At 35.8% G+C, this 23,506-nt stretch overlaps 1 protein-coding gene and 1 pseudogene across 1 annotated transcript; one reads left to right on the forward strand and one right to left on the reverse strand.

Moving 5' to 3' along the window:
• Positions 1 to 5,284: 5,284 nt before the first annotated feature.
• On the forward strand, positions 5,285 to 8,928 carry LOC140856221 (uncharacterized; annotated as a pseudogene).
• An 8,766-nt stretch (positions 8,929 to 17,694) lies between these two features.
• LOC140856069 (pathogenesis-related thaumatin-like protein 3.5) lies at positions 17,695 to 19,980 on the reverse strand. Its single transcript, XM_073253244.1, has 3 exons — positions 19,866 to 19,980; positions 18,655 to 18,950; positions 17,695 to 18,220 (listed from the first exon to the last, which is right to left on the reverse strand). Exons 1-3 carry the CDS (start codon positions 19,933 to 19,935, stop codon positions 17,801 to 17,803), a joined length of 786 nt encoding a protein of 261 aa, XP_073109345.1. The 5' UTR covers positions 19,936 to 19,980; the 3' UTR covers positions 17,695 to 17,800.
• Positions 19,981 to 23,506: the final 3,526 nt, after the last annotated feature.

Below are 23,506 nucleotides of genomic sequence, written 5' to 3' on the forward strand. Positions count from 1 at the left end.
GAGCACCCACTATCAAGATACCATCTCCGGTTTGCTTCTTGGGATGCAAGACACACCTATACACAAGAATCAAGTTTTGACTTTAGGTACCCAAGTTTTCTTGGATCCTTTTTGGTTAGTCATAATGATTTCTTTTGAAACCCATATTTTCTTTACATTGAAATTTTCAGATTTGTTAGAAAAATATGAATAGGATTTGTATCATATTCTACCATATTTAAAGCAAGTTATATTTGAAAACTTGTTGTATGATGAGTTTACAAAGATATTTTTTAAAAATTTTTATTTTTTTAAAGGGTTATATCCAAGATCGACTTTATCATAAATGATCTTTTGATTGTCAAGTATCATGTGAAGTTTATTTAAACTTAAAGTGAACTTTTCAACCATTGATTTTAACTTGACAATCTCATTTTTTAAGTTCAGATTTTTTTGAGATAGGATTGATTTTTTATTTGAAATACTCTCATTTTCTTTTAGTAAAAATTAATTCTTTGATTTTAATTCTTTGTTCTTTACCCCTAGCTTTTTTAGTTCATCAATTAGGTCATAAAACACTTCATGAAGTTCTTTAAAGATAAAGTCAATAGGAGTTTTAGTATTTACCTCATTTTCATGTGCCATAAGGCATAAGTTGGCTTGTTCATTTGAGTCTTCTTCTTCGAAACTTGACTCATCACTTCCACTCTATGTAGCCATCATGACCTTTTTCTTATACTTCTTGGGACCCTTCTAGTAATGAGGGTCATTTCTTCATCCTGCTCTTCATTTTCTGTATCATCGGATTCTTCATCAAGTTAAGCAGTAGATTTGAGGGCGATTATCCTCTTCTTTTTGACATCTTCTTCTTGATGTTGTTTTATGCTTAGCTCGTAAGTCATCAGTGATCCGAGAAGCTCCTCCAAGGGTAAGATATTCAAATCTTTGGCTTCTTAGATTGCGGTCACTTTGGTCTCCCAAGTCTTTGGTAAAGACCTAAGAATCTTTCTTACGAGATCACTATTAGAATAAGACTTACCAAGACTTTTTAGATCATTAATAATATCAGTAAAATGAGTAAACATCTTAGTTATTGATTCATCATGCTCCATTTTAAAAAATTTATATTTATCCACAAGTATATTGATTTTTTATTCTTTCACTTGATTAGTTCCTTCATGAGTTACTTCTAATCTATCTCATATTTTCTTAACTGACATGCATGTTAAAATATGATTAAATTCATTAGCATCTAGAGCATAATATAAAATATTCATGGCTTTAGTATTTAGTTGAGTCATTTTCTTATCAATCTCATCCCATTCTTTTTTGGATTTGGTTGATTTCACACTATCAATTATTTTAGTAGGTGTGTGTGGTCTATTTACTATGATACTCCACATATCATAGTCAAGTGCTTGAATAAAAAATTTCATCTGAGCTTTTCAATAGATATAATTTGACTCATTGAAAAGTGGAGGTCAGTTTGTGGACTGTCCCTCGGCTAGTGAAGTGCCAACTTGAGTTGCCATAGATCTTTAGCTCTTGATGGTTAAATCAAAATAGGGTTAGAGTACCATGCTCTGATACCACTTGTTGCCTAGCTATGCAACCCAAGAAGGGGGGTGAATTGGGTTTCTAAAAATTTAAAGTTAATTTACAACTATGAGGATTTTATAACAATAAGTAGGATAAATATGGAGAGTGAAATTTATGCAAGGTGTAGAAGCTGGATGCAAGAATGCAAAAAGATAAGAAAATTTAAAAGGAGAGCAAATAAGCACAACACAAACAAGAAGATTTATAGTGGTTCGGTGCCAACCTTGCATCTACGTCCACTCCCCAAGCTCCTACTTGGGAATTCAAATCTACTAAACCGTATTCAACCCGAATACAACATCGGAACCTCCGACTCTAGCTATTCTAAGCTAGAACACTTATTTTTTGGGTACAAGCCAATCCAATACAATCTGATTTAAGGTTTGGATCAATCTTTTCACATTTTAAAATCCTTCCAAAACAAAATATCAACTCAAAATAGAGTATAGCAGTTAATCACATAGAAATACAGATGTAGCTCCTTTAATGAGCAAATAAAGCTTTAAATACACTTTACACAATAAGAACGAAGCTCTTCTAATTTTTCTCAAGGTGGTTGAAGACTTGAATGAGCTCTTGAGGGGTTGGTGAACTTGAAATAAAAGCTTCTTGAACTTTTAAGAAGGCTCTTGCTTAGGGTTGAAATGAATGCTTGAAGAACCTTTTCAAAATCTTGTTGATTCTCTCCTTTGAGTGCCTTTTATAACTTCAAATAATGGTAGAGAGTAATCTGGACTAGAATAGAGCCATTGGAGCACATTAAATGGGTATTAAATACAGCCAAAATGAGCTAAAAACTAGCCGTTATGGAGTTTTTTCATCGCAGGGGTCGACCCATAGGGTCGACTCATGCATAGGGGTCGACTCATATGGCGCAGAATAAAAATTGACAGTTCTGTATCTTTGACTTGCACAACAATAAAGATCGACTCATAGGGTCGACTCATGCACAGAAGTCGATTCATGGGGTCGACTCAATTGGGTGTTCCAGCTAAAGAATTCAGCGTGCCGTTCAGTCTTTTTTGCCATGAGTCAATTTATAGGATCGACTCAAATTTATAAACATAATTTTTTTTCAAAATACACATCCAAAAATATTGAAATTGCCTCCAATGGATTACAAATCTTCTGCTCTTGCTCTTGAGGGTTTCGAATCAGAACTTGATAAAATTATGATTTTACCTCTGAAATATAATAAATCTTCTTCTAAATCAAAATCATTAGTAACCTCCTCAAATGCTTTGTAATCATTAAAATCAATTCAAGGAGCAACAAAGTTTCATCATCAAAGGTCAAGAAAGCAAAGTGTACAAGTTGAAGAAAGCATTGTATGGATTGAAGCAAGCACCCCAAGCCAGGTATTCTCAAATTGATGCCTACTTTAATGGGAAAGGTTTTCAAAGAAGTCTAAGTGAACCAACACTTTATGTGAAGAAGTAAGGTAATGACATTCTCATTGTCTCTCTTTATGTTGATGATTTGATTATTACTGGTAACAATGAGAATATAATTTTAGCTTTTAAAAGTGATATGATGAGAAGATATGAAATAAATGATATGGGTTTGCTCCATTATTTTTTGAGAATTGAAATCAAGTCAAGAGAAGATGGTATTTTTATTTGTCAAAAGAAGTATATAGAAAACGTTCTCAAGAAGTTCAAAATGGAGAATTACAATGTTGTGGCAACATTTTTGATGGTAAATGAGAAGTTCATGAAAGAAGATGAAAGTGATGAAATCAATGCGCCACTATATAGACGCATTATTGGAAGCTTATTGTATCTCACAACTACAAGACCGGATATAATGTTTGCATCAAGTTTACTTTTTAGATTCATGCAAAAGCTAAGCAAAGTCCACTTTGGGATGGCAAAAAGAGTTTTGAGATATATCAAAAGCACCAAAGATTATGGCATCATGTATGAAAGGAGCATAAATGATCATGTGAAGTTATTTGAATTTTGTGATAGTGATTGGGTCGGAAGCATTGATAATATGAAGAGTACATCGGACTATATATTTTTTTTGGATTCGGTGTCATATCTTGGGCATCTAAGAAGCAAGATATTGTGGCATTGTCATCTGCGGAAGCTGAATATATCTCAACTACCTTGGCGGCACAACAAATAATTTGGTTGAGAAGAATACTAGAAGATGTGGGTGAGAAGCAAGAAGAAGCTACGATACTATTTTGTGATAACAAGTCTACCATCTCTATGACAAAGAATTTTATCTATCATAGCCATACGAAGCATATCAAAATTAAGTACTATTTCATAAGAGATGCAGTAGAAGAAAAAGAAGTTGAAGTAAAATATGTGAGGACTCAAGACTAAGTGGCGGATATTTTCACCAAGGCATTATCTAAAAAGAAATTCATCTACTTTACAGACCTCATGGGCATTCAAGAACAACCATTAAAGGGGAGTGTTAAAATATAATGTTTGTTCTTTTTAATTTCTAAATTATGTAAGTTTTGATTTAGTTGTATGTTGGGTTCATGTATGGGCTCATATATGGTTGGGCTCATATTGTCATAGTGGTTTATGTATTGATGTATGAACTTTGGTAGGATATGATAGCCTCACACATAAAAGATCTTATGTACTAAGAAAAAAGAGAAAGAACCCTAGATCTATATTCTCCCTCAATTTTTCATCTCACTCTCCACTTTAATGTCCTCCCAAATCTCATTAAGTTGGTAAACAAAGCCAACAAGCATCGCCTCCCTCGAACAGCAGCAGTCATCCTGAACTGAATGGTTCTCCCAGCAACTTGCTCACCTCATATGGGCTGATGCTTTGGGGATGCCTTTCCTCAGATCTAAACTTCCCTATCTCTGTGACAGAAAAAGAAGGGGAGGTTTCTATATATTAAACTTATTGTTGTTCTGTCACTACAGGAAAATATATTTTTTGCGATGGTATTTTGCCGTCGCTAATAATGACTTACTGTCGCTAATAATGACCCTCATTCTCCATTAAATGATTAAATTTCATATTGTCATTTGACATTAAGATTCCAGTTGCCTCTTGTATCATTCCAACCATATCATCTTCCATATCAAAAAAATCTCTACTTCCACAGTCTTGGTTAGACCTAGTAGAATAGTACGTCTCTCCATGATAAGTCCAAATCTTATATGTCGTCAAGAAACCTTTTGTAATAATATGTTGTTTCACTATATGTCGGTCCTCAAGAAAATGATTTTTACACTTCTTACACGGATAATAAATTTTTGCATCATCTGTCTGATTAACATATGCAAAGTCTAAAAATTTATTGACCCCCTCAATATATGTAGGTGAAGTCCTTTTTCACAAATCAATCCAACTTTTATCCATAACTACTATCCACTGATACTGTTATCGTTATATATTCCCTGAAAACCATATACAATAATTTCTTTATAAATATCAAAAAAAATAAAATTTATAAAAAAAATAAAATTTATGAGAATAAATATCGAAACAGATACAAACTTCTTAGTAATATGAAGATGATCTCTTAAAATAAAAGAAGAATAAAATACTAAGTAAACTTTAAGCAGGAGGGTCTAATTTTAGACCTTTCAAAAGAAAAAGAAAAATATACTAGCAAATCTCTTTCACATATATGACATGACATACTAGCATAATAAAAGGAGCCTTGACAAAAGGAGAGGAGTGAAGAGAGATTAATTTGTTGGAGTGGGTAGCTGAGAGAGATGGGGAGGGCTCCATGCTGTGACAAGGCCAACGTGAAGAAGGGTCCTTGGTCTCCTGAGGAGGACTCCAAGCTTAAGGAGTTCATAGAGAAATATGAGACTGGTGGCAATTGGATTGCCCTCCCTCACAAGGCTGGTAAGAGAGTGATTGAGGTCCTTATCTCTTTTCCTTTTCTATACCTTTCTTCTGGCTACCTGTTTAAGAGGGAACAGACATGATCTTCTTTTAATAGGAGAGAGAGATTTGGTGTCATTATGTGGATGATGGTAATTTGGCTGGTTTGATTGTTTACAGGGCTAAAGAGATGCGGGAAGAGTTGCAGGCTGAAATGGCTCAACTACCTGAACAATTAACACAATTAGATTTCCATATGAAAGGAAAGGAAACAGCAATAGCACCTCTGTCTCGGAGGCTTTCAATTCCTTTGTGGATAACCTGGAGTTGGTAGAGCTGGGGATGAATCAACTGTTATTCACTCGGTCAAATCACCGTGAATCTCCTTCAATGTCAATGCTAGATAGATGCCTCGTATCTCCGGAATGGATTGAGCACCACCCATTGGCTGTGCTCATGCCTTTCTTAAAACAACCTCCGACCACTTCCTTATCAAACTGAACTTCTATAGCCCTCCTCCTCTTAGAAAACCTTTTCGGTTTGAACTTTTTTGGGTCCAGAATTTTGAACTTAAAGATTTGATCACAGCCTGATGGAAAACTGCACCCACCTGCCCTGATGCATCTACCACTTTGGTTATGAATTTAGGATACTTAAGAAGGAGGCTCAAGGTTTGGAACAGAGCAACCAATGAAAACATTTTGAGAAAAAACTCAAATAAAAGAGCAAATTCTTGCCCTTGATACTCAAGAAGAGAGCATAAACTTGTCCTCTACGGAACATGGTAGAAGAAAAGCACTTAAGGATCAGCTGGAAAATATTCTGCAAGCAGAGGAAACTCTGTGAAAGCAAAGATCACATGTTACTTGGCTGTTGCAAAGAGATCGCAACACGAAGTTTTTCCATGCCTATGCTAGTGGACAAAGGAGGAAAAATCTCATTACCAGCATCGACTGTGGAGGATCTACAACTACCGAGCCAAGAAAAATTGAAGACTCCTTCATAAGGTCCTATTCTAAATTGCTTGGTAAAGCCTCTTCAACGATATCAATGGCAGACTGGAAATCTGTTTATCCAACACAGATGCCGCAACCACAGGTGCTGGATAACCCATATATAGAAAAATTAAGGGTTAAATAGAGATCAAGACTGGAAGATGGGACAAACTATATATTCCCCATTAATTTGTTCTCTCTATTCGATTGACATCGAAGAGGAAGAGATCGAGAAGGAGAGGAAGGGATCATACCTGACCGGGCTGGGGCACGCCGAAGAGATTGGGGGGCACGCCGTGGGGAGGGGCACGATGGAGAGATCGGGGGGCACGCCGAGGTTTGGAGCGACACGATGGAGAGATCGGGGGCACGTCGAGGTTTGGAGCGGAAGAGGGGGAGGAGGCGCAGTAGGGTTTGGAGAGGAGAAGAGGAGACTGCGGTAGGAGAGGGGAAACTGAGAGTTGAGCGCGGGCGGTGGGATGGGGTTTTATTTTTTTTTTTACCACGGTACAATGCCGTCACAAAAAAGAAAATTAGGCACGATGTTAAAAAGTGTAGGCGGGAGGTTTTTTATCACGACAAAATGCCGTCGCAAAAAAATATAAAAATTATGGTTTGATTTTTTACTACTGCAAAATACCATCTCAAAATATATATATATATATATATATATATATATATATATATATATATATATATATATATATATATATTATAAATTATTTACCACGATCTACTGTCGTGGTAAAAATCATAGATTATTTATCATGGTGTATTGCTGTCATAAAAACTCTACTTTTTACTACAAAATTTGATTACCGTTGCAAATAGTAATTAAAATTTATATCTTATTTATGAAAATTTTTTGCTGTCACAAATAAATTTTTTGTGACGGTAAATCAACCGTCGCAAATAAGTCCATCTTAAAAACACCTTCTTCTTGTAGTGTGTTAAACCACCTCCAATTTGAAGAACTAATGGGAATCCACTGAAAGTTAGTGTCTTAGTAGTTTCTTATTGGTTTGTGTACATTTTCACATGAATATTTTTAGGACATCTTTGATGGGAGGACGTTGAATTCTAGAATGGGAATGAGATTGAATAACTCCTACTCTAGCCATTTGGCTAGGAAGGTCCTGTTCCTATTCCAATGGAAAATAGAAATTTCACTCAATTGATCCCCAAGACCCGATCCCGGCTCTCCATCAGTATTCGAATTCCATTGCACCAGGTTTATTTAAAAACATTAGCTTTTCTAAAAATGCTTCTGCTCAATTAATTTTCAAAAATTTAACTTTTGAGTTTTTGGTTTTGATTCCCATCGTGAACCAAACACACCAGAAATATGGCTATTCTAATTTCCATGTTATTCTGCTCCAGTTTTAATCCCAGTTGTGAGCCTAACAGATCCTTAACGTTCTTGCTTTTTTTAGGATTATATTTCCTCTTCCTGAACTATTGTCATTTCTTAACCATCGCATCCTGTTCCATACTCTTTTTTTAAAATTTTTTTGCATCATTTCTCCTTATGGCAACTATTTTACAAATCGGTGGGAAAGGTAAATCCTACGAAATCTTCACATATTTATGACATCTCTTTTAAGTTAAAAACTTGAACAAATTTTTGTTTTTTGGTCAAGAGCATCAACCAACAAAACCCAACAAAGAGTCTTTTAGCTGGTGGCCTTAATCTTTTTCTTTCGCAAAAACAGTCGTTTCCCACCGCTTCAGTGCCAGTTCGCGCAAAGTGTCCGCCTCTTCTCCTTTTGTCTCGTCCTACAGCAAAACCAATGCTAAAGTCCACCACTAGGAAAAGGAGGAAGCTTTTCTAAGAAAGGAGCCTCAAGAATTCTTTCAGCTCCTCCTCTTAGAGTAGCAACAATAACATCAAGGCATTGGATGACATACACTAGCTCAGCGCCAAAACCTTGGGCAACAACAAGACCAAAGGAGCAAAGAGGGAGGAGTTGAGAAGATGAAGCGAGGAACCAACAGCATTCTCCACGATGACACAGCCTAGCATCTTATCTTGCACCTTGGATGAGCTCTAGACCACCGCCCTTGAGCCTGATGATGCCATGGACTCCGTGAACATGGATGATTTCCTCGCCAACCTATAGGCTTCTGATGTAGACAATACCTCCACCATTGCTGCTACCACTGGATCCATCTCTACGCTACTCCATAACCAAGACTGCACTCCCAATAGCACCACTTTGTGTCAGAAGACCATGGATGAGGTATGGGCAAAGATCCAGAGGGAACAAACCCATCACAACCCCCACTCTCATCAGTCTGCCCTTGAGGAGATCACCCTCAGAGAATTTCTTATACAAGCGGGAATAGTAAAAGAAGGACATAATTCTTGTTTTCCCTTAATACTATCTCCACAGTGGAGCCTAGGAAACAATTTGAGAGTTCAAAATGATGGTCGAGAGAAAGGGTTCAACCATGGGCTGGGGTTGGGGGATTAGAACCATGGGAATATCATGTGCACCAAAGTGGACCATCCTTGGTGTTGGATTTTCATGTAGGGTGTATACATATATGCTTTAAAATTTTCTTTTCTAAACAACAAAGCAGAATTAAGATTAAAACACCTTTTAATTTAGTTCATACATGCATAAAACATAGAATATATGGATCTACTTCATATACTGAAATTGAATACATGCTGAATTTTATACTGAAATTAAATATGTGATCGAATCACATATCTATTTTACTATTTCTTTTTTCGAATCTAGATTTAGAAGAAAGTAGGTTGTCTCTTAGCCGCGTAAGTGCCCAACCTTTACAGATATTCACTCAGGATCAATCTGGAACAGCCCTCTATGATGTAGATATTTTTTTTCCAAAAAAGATCACCCTGCGAATCTGAATGAAGCTTGGATCGTGATTAACTCTTTGATCCTTTCCTTGATTTTTTTTTCTCTTCTTTTTTTGATCTAGTTCCCTTGATTTTGTAGCAATCAAGAACTTAAGAATCAGCAAGAGAGATGGCCGCCCAAACAGCCTTTGGGCATGAAGATGGTGGACGCCAAACAATGCTTGGGCATTGGAACCAAGAGGGAGAAGGGAGGAAAGCATGGGGAGGCTTTTGGAGGCTTGGAGCCCCTTAATGTGAGTCCTACTCACATTAAGAATCCTTATTGCTCTCTATTTTTGACCATGCCTAGGAGAACCACTTGGCACCCTCTTGCCCTTTCTCTCACATGCCAACTAGGGCTTAAGGGATGCCCTAGTTTGGCCCTCCGCGCCATCAACCTAACGGGCATGCCCAACTTAATCAAATCAAATGGCGCCCTATGAAAACTCAATCAAGGAACTGATTAGGGGTTTGAACACCTAATGCATTGATTCAAAACACTAGGCACCCAATAATTAGAGTCCAATGAATCTAATTTATTTAGATTATTAACAGATAATTAACTCAAATTAATCTTATCACATAAATAATTTAATTGTAAAGAAAAAATTGGGTTCAACCTTGTACTAGCAAGATTATCCTGAACCCAATAGGATTTCTTTAAACCCAAATGAGATTTCATAAGTCTAATTACTTAATCCAGATCTAATCCTTTTGTTGTGTGACCTCATAGGTTCAATTCTGTCTGATAGTAAGATATAAGATATACCATGATCTCTATTATAGTATCATTAAAATTTTTTTCAATGGATCAGAACGATTCCACTCTAACTCAATAAGGATCGTCGATCTTGAACAACCCTAGTAAGCTCTCACAATCCATCAATGATACCTAGCAGTATGTAGTGATAATCTAGCAGAACCAAAAAAGAACCTCAAGGTATAGTTCACATGTGATTCAGTCCCTCTATCGTTAGTTCTGACTAAATGACAGATCATGGATAAATCGTCAAACTTCATCATCAGTCATATGATAGATTTGATTAGCTCAAGTCTAATTATGATCTTCATGTAAATTCTTTTCCATCAATCATATTGTTGTGGCCACAGATTTACAGACTTAGCCTCTTAAATCTTATAGGACTACTCTTTTCTATCAAAGTCGATAGATTCCATCTAGATGCGCATCCTACTCTTACAGTAGACCAACTATCACCAACATCCACTACAAGAACTCAATGAGACAATGTTTGCATATCAGTCAAACTCCAGCAGTCACACTGTGAAAAACCATGCCATCACAGATCAAAAGACTATTCACAAACTGCAATATCGAGACGATCACTGACGATTGAGTAGAAATCTAAGTGATCTCTCGTATGGTCATTCTCAATACTAGTTATTCTCTAATAACTATCTACACTGTAGACCAGAGACTGATCTATCTCAAAAAAAGTGATCCATACATCGATCTATCCGAATCGATCACTGTCCTCATGATGATACTATGATCGAAAATAATTTAGGAATTAATTATACATACCTCTAATTCTCACCACCTAGAGAATATGTATCAAAATTATTAATTTCATGAACGATTTAAGGACACATCATAGTTGAATGAAAATAAAATTTATCCTTTTATTGATCAAATCAATATTTTAAGTATAAAATTATATCCTAGAGTTATTATAATATGTCAACCATATTGGCTTCTAGGATATACATTCAACAATCTTCCACTTGGACTAAAGCCAATTGACCACTAATCTAAGTCCCATCTTCTCAAGATGGACTTCCATCTTTGGCTGGCTCAATTATTTTATCAACGAATCTACCATGTTGTTTGCAGAGTCTACTCTTCGTACCTCGATATATTTTTTTTTGAGGTAATCATGTATGATATGCAACTACCATTCGATGTGCTTTGATTTTTTATGAGACTTCGGCTCCTTAGCAAGTGCTATGGATATATTGTTGTCACAATACAGTGGTATGGCATCTGATGTCATTATCCCAAGCTTCGTGACGAACTTCTTAAATCAGAAGTCTTTCTTTGCAACATCTGAAGCAGCGATATACTTGTTTTTGTGGTCGAATCTGCTATGATGGATTGCTTGAAACTCTTCCAGCTGGCTGCATCACTATTGCATACAAACATATATCTTGATATAGATTTTCTATCATCAGGATCAGATATAAAGTCTGAATCAATGTAACCCTCGACTCGCAACTCAGACCCTCCTCCAAAGATCAAGAATAAATTTTTAGTTCTTCATAAGTACTTAAGGATGTTCTTCACAGCTATCCAGTACTCCATGCTTAGATTTGACTAATACCTGCTCATGACACTCACAGCAAGGACAATATCAAGTCGAGTACACAGCATGGCATACATGAGGCTCCCTATGATCAAGACATAAGAAATCCTACTCATGTGCTGAACTTTCTCAGATGTGGTCGGACACATCATCTTGAAAAAATGAATACCATGCCTAAGAGGTAAAAATCTTCTTTTAGAGTTTTTTATGCTGAACTTCTTCAGTACTTTCTCTATGTACAGTGTATAATTTTTGTGATAGGCCTAGCATCCTTTTAGATCTATCTCTATAGATCTTTATTTCAAAAATATAGGATGCTTCCCTTACGTCTTTCATAGAGAATTATTTAGACAATCATCTTTTGACTAAGATCAGCATAAAAATATCATTTCCAATGAGGAGAATATCATCCATGTATAATATGAAAAATATTATTGTGCTTCCACTGATCCTGTTGTATACATAGGATTTCTCCTCATTTTTGATGAAATCAAACGATTTGATTGCATCATCGAAATGAAGATTCCAACTTCAAGAAGTTTGCTTTAATTCGTATATAGACATTTACAGCTTACAGACTCATTGATCACCATTACCAGATGTGAAATCCAAATGCTACTCCATATAGATATCTTCCTCAAGATATCCATTCAGAAAGACAGTTTTCACATCCATCTATCAGATTTCATAATCATAATAAGCTGCAACAACAAGCAAAGTATGAATGAATTTCAGTATGACTATGGGTGAGAAGATTTTCTGATAGTCAATACCATCATGCTGACTATAACATTTTGCCACGAGCCTAGCTTTATAGGTCTCTATTTTACCATCGACACTTATTTTTCTTTTGTAGATCTATTTACATGCAATGGGTACTATACCTTCAGGTAGATCCGCTAAGGTCCATACTTGGTTCGAGTACATTGAGTCAATTTCTGACTTCATTGCATCTACTATTTCTTAAAATCGATGTCAGACATTATCTTATCAAAGGTATTAGGATCATCTCTATGACTCTTACCTCTCATAATAAATATTTTCTCTACTTCCTCTGTAATTATATCCATGTATCTTTTAAGAAGATGGGAGACTCTACTAGATCTATAAGGTGGTGGAAGAATATCAACTACTGGCTCATGAATAATGGATTCTTGAGGATCTATAGCTCATTGCTCTTCAGAGACCTTCTGCTCAAGTTCAGTTAACCTCCCACTGCCTTCTTTCTCGATAAACTGATTTTCTAGAAATTTGGCATGTATCTTTCAACTAGATCTATAAGGTGGTGGAAGAATATCAACTACTGGCTCATGAATAATGGGTTCTTGAGGATCTATAGCTCATTGCTCTTCAGAGACCTTCTGCTCAAGTTTAATTAACCTCCCACTGCCTTCTTTCTCAATAAATCGATTTTCTAAAAATTTAGCATGACGACTCACAATCACATTATGATCTTGTGAAAAATAAAAGTAGTATCCAATGATTTTTTTGGATATCCAATAAAATGAGCTCTAACAGATCTATTCCCTAATTTGTCAGCCATCTGTTTTCTGACATAGACTGGACATCCCCAAGTCTTTAGATAACCTATACTCGACTTCTTACCATGCCATATCTTATATGGTGTGGTAGGAATGAATTTTGATGAAACCTTGTTTAATAAATTTATTATAGTTAATAAGGCATGTCTTCAAAGATATAAGGGTAAATCAGTGAAGCTCATCATAGACCTGATCATATCTAATAGGATCCTATTCCTCTTTTCGGATATCCCGTTGAGCTGAGATATTTCTGAAGGAGTCCATTGAGACACTATGCCATTGTCCTTAAGATATCTCAAAAATTTTTGACTAAAGTATTCACCTCCTCTATCAGATCGAAGAATCTTAATGAATTTATCTGTTTATTTTTCTACTTCATTTTTAACATCTTTGAACTTTTCAAAGGCTTCAGATTTATGTCTTACCAGAAATACATATCCGTACTGTGATAGATCATCAGTAAAGGTGATGAAGTAGTTATAACTATCTCTGGCTTATATATCAAATGGCCCACGCACATCAGTGTGTACTAGAACAAGTAGCTCAGTAGTCTTTTCTCTATATCCTACAAAGGATAAGTTGACCATTTTTTTTCAAAGACAAGATTCATAAGCTGGGTATGACTTAGAACTAAAAAAATTAACGATCCCATCCTTTTTCAGTTTGTTTATCCTGTTCTCTCTAATACAGCCTAATCTTTGATGCCACAAGTACTTTTGGTTAATTTTATTTCTAGATCTCTTTTGACCTATGGTACTCACTACATGCTCATTTATATTCACATTCGTATCAACATGCAAATGATAAAGACTGTCAATCAAAAGATCATGTGTAACTAATTTATTTTATAAATAAATAAAATAAAAATTTTTATTGAAATTAAAATCAAAACCATCTTGTGCTAACACAGATGTGAAAATTAAATTTCGACTAGCTACAGATACAAAATAATAGTTTTTTAAATCTAATCTAAATTCTAACGATAATCAAAGAGGATAAGTACCAATGATTTCTGCAATAACTTTTACTCCATTACCAATTCGAAGGATCATACCATCTTCCTTCAACCTTCTACTTTCTATTAGATCCTATATTAAAGTACATATATGAGCACTAAAATTAGAGTCTAATATCCAACTAAAAATAGAAAAAAATTATTAGATTAGATTCAATTACGAGCATATTTGACATACCTTCCAAAGGTGTGTCACCTTTCTTGATCTTCAAGCTCTCGAACTAGAGTGGACAGTTCCTTCTCCAATGGCAATTAGCATCATAGTGAAAATATTTTTCTTTCACTGCAGCCTTCTTTAGAACGTTCTTCTTTGGCTTATTATCTTTCTTCTGCTTCTTCACGGGTTTATTCTTCTTCTTCCAATCAGATTTTTTTTTTTGATGAAGAAGATCCCTCTATAGCAAGAACAATACTCCTTGAACTTTTCAAGGTTCCCTCAGCAATGACCAACATATTGACCCATTTGGATATAGTGCAATCCAATTTGTTCATATAAAAATTTATAATAAATTGACTATATGAACTCATAAGGGATTGGAGGATCGAATCCACTTGTAATTTTCTTTGCATATTAAGCCCGAGCTTCTCAAGATCCTTGATTACTATCATACAGTGCTCATAAATCGACTGTCCTTTGCACATCTTCATGTTGAAGAGTCTCTTGGATACTTCGAAGTATGCAGTTCAGCTCTGATCACCATACTACTCTTGTAGGTGAGTGATCATGGCTCTGGCAGTGGGCATATGCTCATGCTGGCTCTGTAATTTATTTGACATGGAAGCCAGCACATAGCACTTAACCCAACTATCTTCATCTATCCATTTATCAAATGCTATTCTCTGCTCAGCGCTAGGATGGTTTGGTAACATTGGAGGGTCCTAGTCAAGTATATATCTTAATTTTTCAAAAATCAAGATAATCTTAAGGTTTCTTAGCCAGTCTTTAAAGTTAGTTTCAATCAAACGATTGGATTTAAAGATACAGGTTAGAGAGTTTGAAGCCGATATGGTTTAACTGTGAGAGTAGAGATTCAAGTTTAATTTTTATAATTTAAATTTTATATTTGTCCTAAAGACTTTAAGAAGCAAACAAAACTCTCACTATTTTTTTGGATCCCAACACTCTTTGGGTGGCAAGTGAAAATCCTAATACAACAACTGAGTCTCTAGTGGGTGTTGTGGTTCCATTGATGCCATGCACCTCACCTGACAGATATTTGTAACATGCACACTGATGCATGGACAACTCCTTGTCCAGATACTTCTCTAAGCATATTGCAGCTACTTGATCTCTAAGTTATATGGGCTAATTTGACAGATATTGACCACACTCCTTAGTTAAGCTTGACCCACAATTCGTAAGCAGGTGCAAAGCCATCATTGAGTCCCTCACCTGATAGATATTGGGGCTAACCCCATTGTTGCCCTGGAGCAACTCTTTGCTAATAGTGTGGTTGTGTGTTTATGGTAAAACTGAACCACTATGACCAACCGAGAATAATCAACATCAGTAGCATGCTCGCACATCTACAACAGTGAAAGATCTCTAAATTTAATATTTATGAGGAGGTTTAAGGTTTAGATCTTATCTAATCGGTCATCATATAACTGATCTAATTGGCATGGGCTAAACCAAACTGTCAAGCAATTTTTTTTAAGACTCAATCTTCCAAATTGGTCAGGTAAGTAGAGATCGATGGAGATCCCCTTGTTGCTTTTCTTAGACATCAATAAATTGATCAGATCAGTGAATAAAACTAATTAAATAACCATCTCTCAATTATTTATCTTAGACACCAATAGATCAATTGATCCAAATAGGTTAGCTCAAGCGAATCAGGCTCAAGCCATCGAGCCGATTTAGGTCATTAGGTTAATCGATTCTACATATGGGATTTAATCAATTTGATCAACTATAATTATATGATCTAAAACTTAATTGATCTAATTCTAATCAATATTTGACTCGATTTGATCAATTACTTAATTAAATTTGATCTATTATCCCTTTATCAATATTCTAATCCAATATTCTAATCCAATACCATCTTGACACCATTAGTATCCCTTTATCATCTTAGGCCTGCATGTTGAGTTGTCTGGTAAGCATCGCACTTGAGTGCTTTAAGTAGTAGAACTGAAGAAGAAACCATCCATAATCCTTATTTGCCATGCTATATTGCACCAAAACAACCCATGAAAACCCCATTAGAAATCCTAAATCAAGATAGTCTTGATAGAATACAACAACGAAAGGGACAATGGAGAAGCAAAAGATAGTTACAAGCAAGTCCTTTGGATGATTCCTATAGATATCGGCCTCCATGATAATGTCGTAGGGAAGTAGTCATTGGAGTATTTTGTTCTTAAGGTAGGAGATGAGAAGATCCTCATCACTTGGTTTGAATAAGAAGTCGAGTGGCAGTATTGTTGTCTCTAGCGATCTTTTTTATACTCCAAGCTTCTCAGATAAAGAGCAAAGGATCAAGGAGAGAGAGAAAGAGGGAAAAGAAAAAGATGAGGAGGACCAACTGATTGAAAGTATATATATGGGAGATATTCTTGAGATTTTTCCGTACCAAGGCACCCCCTCTTAAATAGTGATATTTTTTTCTCAATTTGTTAGAAGGGGTTGCAATGATTGCGTGACCAAGATTTGCTCTAATAGGAGTCTTGGAGATTTCTTGAACTTCTAAGCAACACAATATCTAGCTAAGCATATCTAGCAAATTAGAAGACTATCTATTAAATTATCTAAACCACATCTCGAGATATTTCAGGTTCTGAAGTCACAGCATAGGTTTGGCTGGCCTTGGCCTCACTTAAAGTAACCCATTATATTTGTTGGATTAAATGTGGCCTTGAAAGACAAAATTTTGCGTTGAGTTACTTAATGAGGAAAATTAAATGACAATGCCTTTTTATAAATCAAAATTTATAATAGTTAATTGGCTTTCTGAATAATCTTTTGATAGATTTGGTTGAAGAATTAGGAAAAAAACCACAAAAAGAAAAGTAAGATTTAAAAGAAGCATACAACTATGCTGCATAAATATTTTGGACTTGGCTCAAAATCAAGCTAACAAAATTTCTCCACGCATTAAATTATATGCTACTATTTTGTCCAGTCATTGGGGGTGTGCCCATTTACTAAAATATTTCTAGAGATACATTGATTCTTGCGAGCACACTTTTATGTGCATAGCTGCATGTATATACATGTATATGCGTGCCTCTATGTCCAATTTGTATATTCATGTGTGTACATATGCATGCAAGTGTATATGAGATGCAGTGTTAATTAGTATTGTCAACAATCAAGCAACCTGAGCCAATTCTTTTTTCATGAAAATATGGTGCTGTATCTCGCTTCTTGCATACAAGGTTCATGCAATATTGTTTGACACAAAGTATATTGATGTTTATTTCCTTGCATGTGTAAATGTAGCATTTCTCCTTTTGATTAATTTCTTGAAAGGAAGAGGAGGAATGTCACAGTGGTTTTTGTTAAAGCCAGTAGCTACATGGGTTAAAATGCAGTCTTAAGTTTACTAGAGCTCTCCATTTTGTAAGTTATAAAGAAGCATTTTTCATATAATTTCTTTTATCCTTACAAAAGTAACTTAACAATGTATACTGTCCCAATAGTATAATTTTCAATTACATAGATAGGTGAGTGCTCCATTTGGAGGGGCAGAATGTGATTACATAATCTTTGGAGTAGCAATTCACAAGTGGAGGTGGACTATCATAAGCATAGCTGAAATAGGAAGGGCATGCATCCTTGAACATCTTAGAGTACATGCTGGCCTTGCATTTCTGAGGCTTCCCATAGGAATTTCTACAGCAGAACACATCCAAATCGAATGCCAGACATGCACTCTTGCATGCGATAACACCTCCACTTTGATCTAAAACCTGGAGTTCTGGTGGGCATACGCTGTTGATGCTCTTTGTGCACCCACCAATCCAACACTTTCGATCAGCTGGCATGGTTGAGACAGAAATGGGTAGATTGTACCCATCAACCACACTAACATCATAGAAGCTAGGTTTGCTTTTATCTTCCTGCAATGCAACCTGCGCAAGCCCAGTGCACCAGTAGGTAAGTAGCATCTATGTTCTTAAAAGGGCATAGTCCTGATAGGATCAGGTGTGCTAGTGCTGGTATGATCACACCTATCAGTAGGGCATAGTCAGATGCATTCTCTTCTCAATAAAATTTTGATATTCTACATATTGTAAAAGTATTAATCAACAGTAAGTTTATTTTGACAGCAGTCCATATTCCTTGTGTACAATGCATGAATACATATTTTGACATGAATATTTCTGATAATGAGAGATTGTTTTTTTGGATTCCAAAAGAGTTGCTTTTGTTATACATTTATTTCCAAATCATAATATTATGGTATTGTTAGCATCTGACAATCAACGAAACGAGGCTTTTCAGAGATGTAGAACGGATATAACAAGGAAAAGAGTTAGAGTCTAAGGAAAAAAAAGAACACTACCTCAACAAGAGTGGCAGGAGGCATGCCTATAGATCCATTGCATGAGAGAAGGCTATCGCAGTCGCCAGTTTGGCAAAGAGGTTTAGAGGTGGAGTTGAAGTTGCAATCGGTTCTGGCCCAAAAGCGCCCATTCCATGTGGGTGGGGCATGGACTCGCTTGGTTTGTCCAGGTGGGAGGAAGAAGCCACCATCACCGATCACAGGATGGCCGGCATTAGGGGCAGCTGCTGGCCATATTGGGAAGGGGCACTTATTCGTGATGTGGAATGTCACCAGCTGCCCATTCACAAGGCTACCTGAAAAAAAAAAAAAAAAAAAAAATGATATAAGTTTTAAATAACAATGAATGAGCTCTAAATCTAACTGCCATGAGAAGCAAGAACTGACCAGCCAATGTTGAATTCATCAAAATTAAAGGTTTTTATTCCCATTGATTAATCTGCTTTCACATTGGCCTTCTTCATATCATTGATTTATGCATCTAGTAGTATATGAGAGGGTAAGTACCTGTGAATGTTTTATCATGGTGGATAAATCAGTGGGAAGATATTACTACGATTCATGCTTAAAGGTGATCAGTTTTAACTGAAAGATACCAACTGGAGATTGGTGCAAGAAGTGAGATTTTCTACTTGAACACATGCGCGTGGATATAAGCGTGTAGGTTGGTGTGCACAGAATATGGGGGATCATATTAACAAAATATATTGTTAAATCTCAATCACATCATTTTTCTTTTTTATCCTTTTAATTTTGTTTTTTTTGTCCTCTTTTTTTTTTTCAAAAGAGAACCAAAGGCATTTCCTTCCAACCAGAGATGACCCCACTAAGTTCATTTGCGTTTAGTCAGGATGATAGCTAGAATCCGTAATTAAATCTGGATTCATTAAACGCATGGCCTGTTGGAGGAATTTGTGATACAGTGAGCATGAGATGAACCCATGTAGAATAATTTTCTTCGAGCCCATTGTCAATTTGGTGGTTAGAGGCGCTTCTGTTCTTCCTTTCAAGTCCCTTTTTTGATTTACATCACAAACTATATCATCATAATGTGTATTAAAACAGTACAAGATGGTCTAAAGTTGTTGCAAAAAATACAAAAGGAATTAGGTCATGCACCAGCTGCCAAAAGAACTGCCTGTAATATTTCATTACAACTAATAAATAATTAGAAGAGCATGAGGCAAAGTAAAAGAGAACCATTATATTACCAAACAAGATGAACTGCCATATCAAGGGAAAGAGGACAGAGGTCGAGAGCTTCAAAATGAGCTGCTCCATTGGGTTTGAGGCATGAGGAAACTGCACGAATGTGTAGGATTTATATCTTTGTCTATATCCTGTGCTTGTTGCAGTTTGATAGTTCCTTTTTATCATTCTTGCACTACAATTCAAGCGTTTTTTGGGATCAGAAATCTTTGCAGGCACGTTTGGTCCATGGTAGGTAGAATTAAAGGGACCAGGCTGATTTATAAGTTTGTTGAGTTCAACAGTGAGGACCTTGGCACTTCAGCTATTGGTTCTTTGTCTCATTTGGGTGGATGACACCGCTTTGAGTAGGAGACGGGAAACAATGGACATGTCTGTCCTGAGTCACAAGCATAAGGTTTCAGTTCTCATTCTTCATGATAGCACTTGGAATGCTGAACTAACTTATTATGTTGTCCCTGGGGAGACAGCTGAGCTAGATTAGTCACCTTGGTTGAAGAATAATGGAACTTTTCCAACTAAAATATAAAAAAATAAAATTGAAAATACTAAAAATTGTTTGAAAATTTAAAATCATCTAACATGCTTGAAGCATATATTTTCCCGGTCTTCCTCTCCTCAACTCTCATTCTCACTCCTTTCTGTTTTTCCGACTTTGTATAGTCATTTTTCAGCTAGTTTTGGAAAAAGAAAATGGAGTGGATTAAGAGTCTAAACCTATCCTTGAGGACTTCCTCGTGGAAGATGGCTTGAGAACTCACATCCTCGTCTTCCCTCAATTCTAACCTAGGCCAAACCATGTCTGTCCTCTCTTAGGTCTCCTAGGTACCCAGCAACCCAAATCCACCTGGCCACTCCATGCTAGAGATAATCATAGTCCGCGCCTCCGGCCTAAACTATATTTTATAGTTGGGTTTCAAGCTGAATTCATTTAAAGAGAAATACTTTGTGCATTGCAGGCAGTGCAGCTCTGCGTGCACTATCCATGATGATTGGCTCCAGCATGAGACCGATAAAAAAAAATAAATTTTTTTTCCACACTACATCCGATCCTGTACGTGAGCCAATCATCACAGACGGTGCAGCTTATGCACCACCCACGGTGCACAAAATATTTCAGAGTACTTTACCTAAATAATTTTAAAAAAAATTATTTACAAAAATAATCTAATTTTTAACTTTTTTTATTAAAATAATGCAAACTATATAAAACGCTATTTTGAATGACGTTTTATGATGGCCACGTCATCACTATTTTTCAAGTGGACGACGAAAAAAGAAAACTAAAATCATCATTTCAAATGGTATTTTTTAAAACGTCATTTAAAATGATATTTTTAAAAATACCATTTAAAATGGCATTTTCAAAAATACCATTTTAAATGGTGAATTTAATTATTAATTCCTCAAAAAATAAGAAAAAATAAAAAAATAGAAATTATAATTTTAAATTTTTTAAAAAATAAAAATTATAATTTTGATTCAAATAAAAATCATCATTTCAAATTAGTATCCCCATTACAAATTATTTTTTCAAAAAAATATCTAAAAAAATGGTGTAAAAAAAATAAAAAATATCATAAAAAATAATTAAAAAAATAAAAATTATAATTTTAAATATAAAAAAATAAAAAATTTTAATTTTAATTCAAATAAAAATTATCATTTCAAATTATAATCCCCTTTTCAAATTAATTTTTTTTAAAAAAATACCATAAAAGAAGAAACAAATGAGAAAAAAATAAAAATTATAATTTTAAATTCAAAAAAATAAAAATTTTAATTTTAATTCAAATAAAAAATATTATTTCATATTATTTTTCATATTTAAAATTAATTTTTTTAAAAAATATCCCAAAAAAATCTTAAAAAATTAAAAAAATAAAAAATACCATAAAAAAATGAGAAAGAAATGAGAAAAAAATAAAAATTATAATTTTGAATTTATAAAAATAAAAATTCTAATTTTAATTCAAATAAAAAATATCATTTCAAATTACTAAATTAATTTAAATTTAATTTTTTAAAAAATATTCCAAACAAAGGAAAAAATACCTAAAAAAAAATGCCAAAAAGGTTAAAAATGGGAGAAAATTAAAATTAAAATTTTAAATTATAAAAATTTTAATTTGAATTCCAAAGAAATTAAAAAAAAATAAAAAATGCCATAAAAAAGTGAATAAAGGGGAGAAAATGGAAAAAAATAAAAATTATAATTTTAAATTTTTTAAAAAATTAACTTTAATTCAAATAAAAATTATCATTTCAAATTACTATCCCTATTTTAAATTAATTTTTTATTAAAAAATTACATAAAAATAACTAAAAATATTATAAAAAATAAAAATATTATAAAAAAGAGAAAAAAATAAAAAATTGAAATAAAAATGCCAAAGAAAATGACGTTTGTGAAAACGCCATTCTTTTTGGTGTTTTTGTATCTTAAGACCCAAAAAAAAAAATCCTCCCTCTTCTCCCTCTTCTCCGGCATCTCCCTCTTCTCCGACGTCTCCCTCTTCTCTGCATCTTCCTTCTCTTCTCCGATGGCACGGCGGCGAGCTCCCGACGGTGGTGAGCTCCCTCTTCTCTCTTTTCTCTTCCTCTCTCTCTCCCTTTTTTTCTTGGCCCACCGGCGACAGACGGTCGGTGGTGGGCCCGCACACCCCCCCATGTGGTTGGTCCACTGATGGGCCAACGGCGGCAGCCCCGCCCCTCCCCTTCCCTTGGCCCGCCGCCCTCTCTCTTTCCTCTTCCTCTCTCTCCCTCTTCCTTCCCTCTTCCTCTCTCTCTCCCCTTTTTTCTTTGGCCCGTCAGCGACAGCCGGCCGGCGGCAGTCTCGTGCGCCCCCCATGTGGTTGGTCCGCCGGTGGGCCGGCGGCGGCCGTCCCGCCCCTTCCCTTTCCTTGGCCGGCCATCCTCTCTCTTTCCTCTTCCTTTCTCTCTCTCCCTCTTCCTCTCTCTCTCCCTCTTTTTCCTTGGTCCGCCGGCGACAGCCGGCCGGCGGAGATCCCGCGCACCCCCCCATTTCATTGGTCCACCGGTGGGCCAGCGACGGCCGCCTCGCCCCGCCCCTCCCTCCCTTCCCTTGGCCGGCTGCCCGCCCCTTCCCTTCCCTTGGCCGGCCGCCCCGCTGTGGCAAAATTCAGTGCAGGGGTAAAATGATAATTTTAAAATTTTTTCAAAATTATGATTTTATAGTAAAAAATATTAATTAATTTAATTAATTAACATAAATTTATCCTACACTAGGATCTAAATATGATATATAGCATGCATGCATTTAAATTTGAAATTTGAATTTGAACAGTAAATACTTTACTGTAATGTGTTCAGAACACAATACCTTTGTGCGGGTAGTAGATCGCCACAATTCGATCACCGTCGGGAGAGTCTGATCATCGCGACGCAGCCACACAGCATGTCTGGCCTCTGCGGATCATCCACATGAAGCTTTCGGTCTGATCGACTCCTCACGAGTGCTAGCTCATTGTAGAGCCCTTTTGACGGTCGATGCTGATCGAACTCCTTCGATCGATGTCTGTCGATTCTTCAGATGCTCCGGATCATCAACAGATGTGCTTGAGAGGATGTTGAAGATCTTCCTAAAATTTGTGGGCTCACGACACTCGTAGCTCACCTTCTC

This window comes from Elaeis guineensis, chromosome 3 (genome assembly GCF_000442705.2).
Source record: "Elaeis guineensis isolate ETL-2024a chromosome 3, EG11, whole genome shotgun sequence".
In the NCBI taxonomy this organism is placed as follows: Eukaryota; Viridiplantae; Streptophyta; class Magnoliopsida; order Arecales; family Arecaceae; genus Elaeis; species Elaeis guineensis.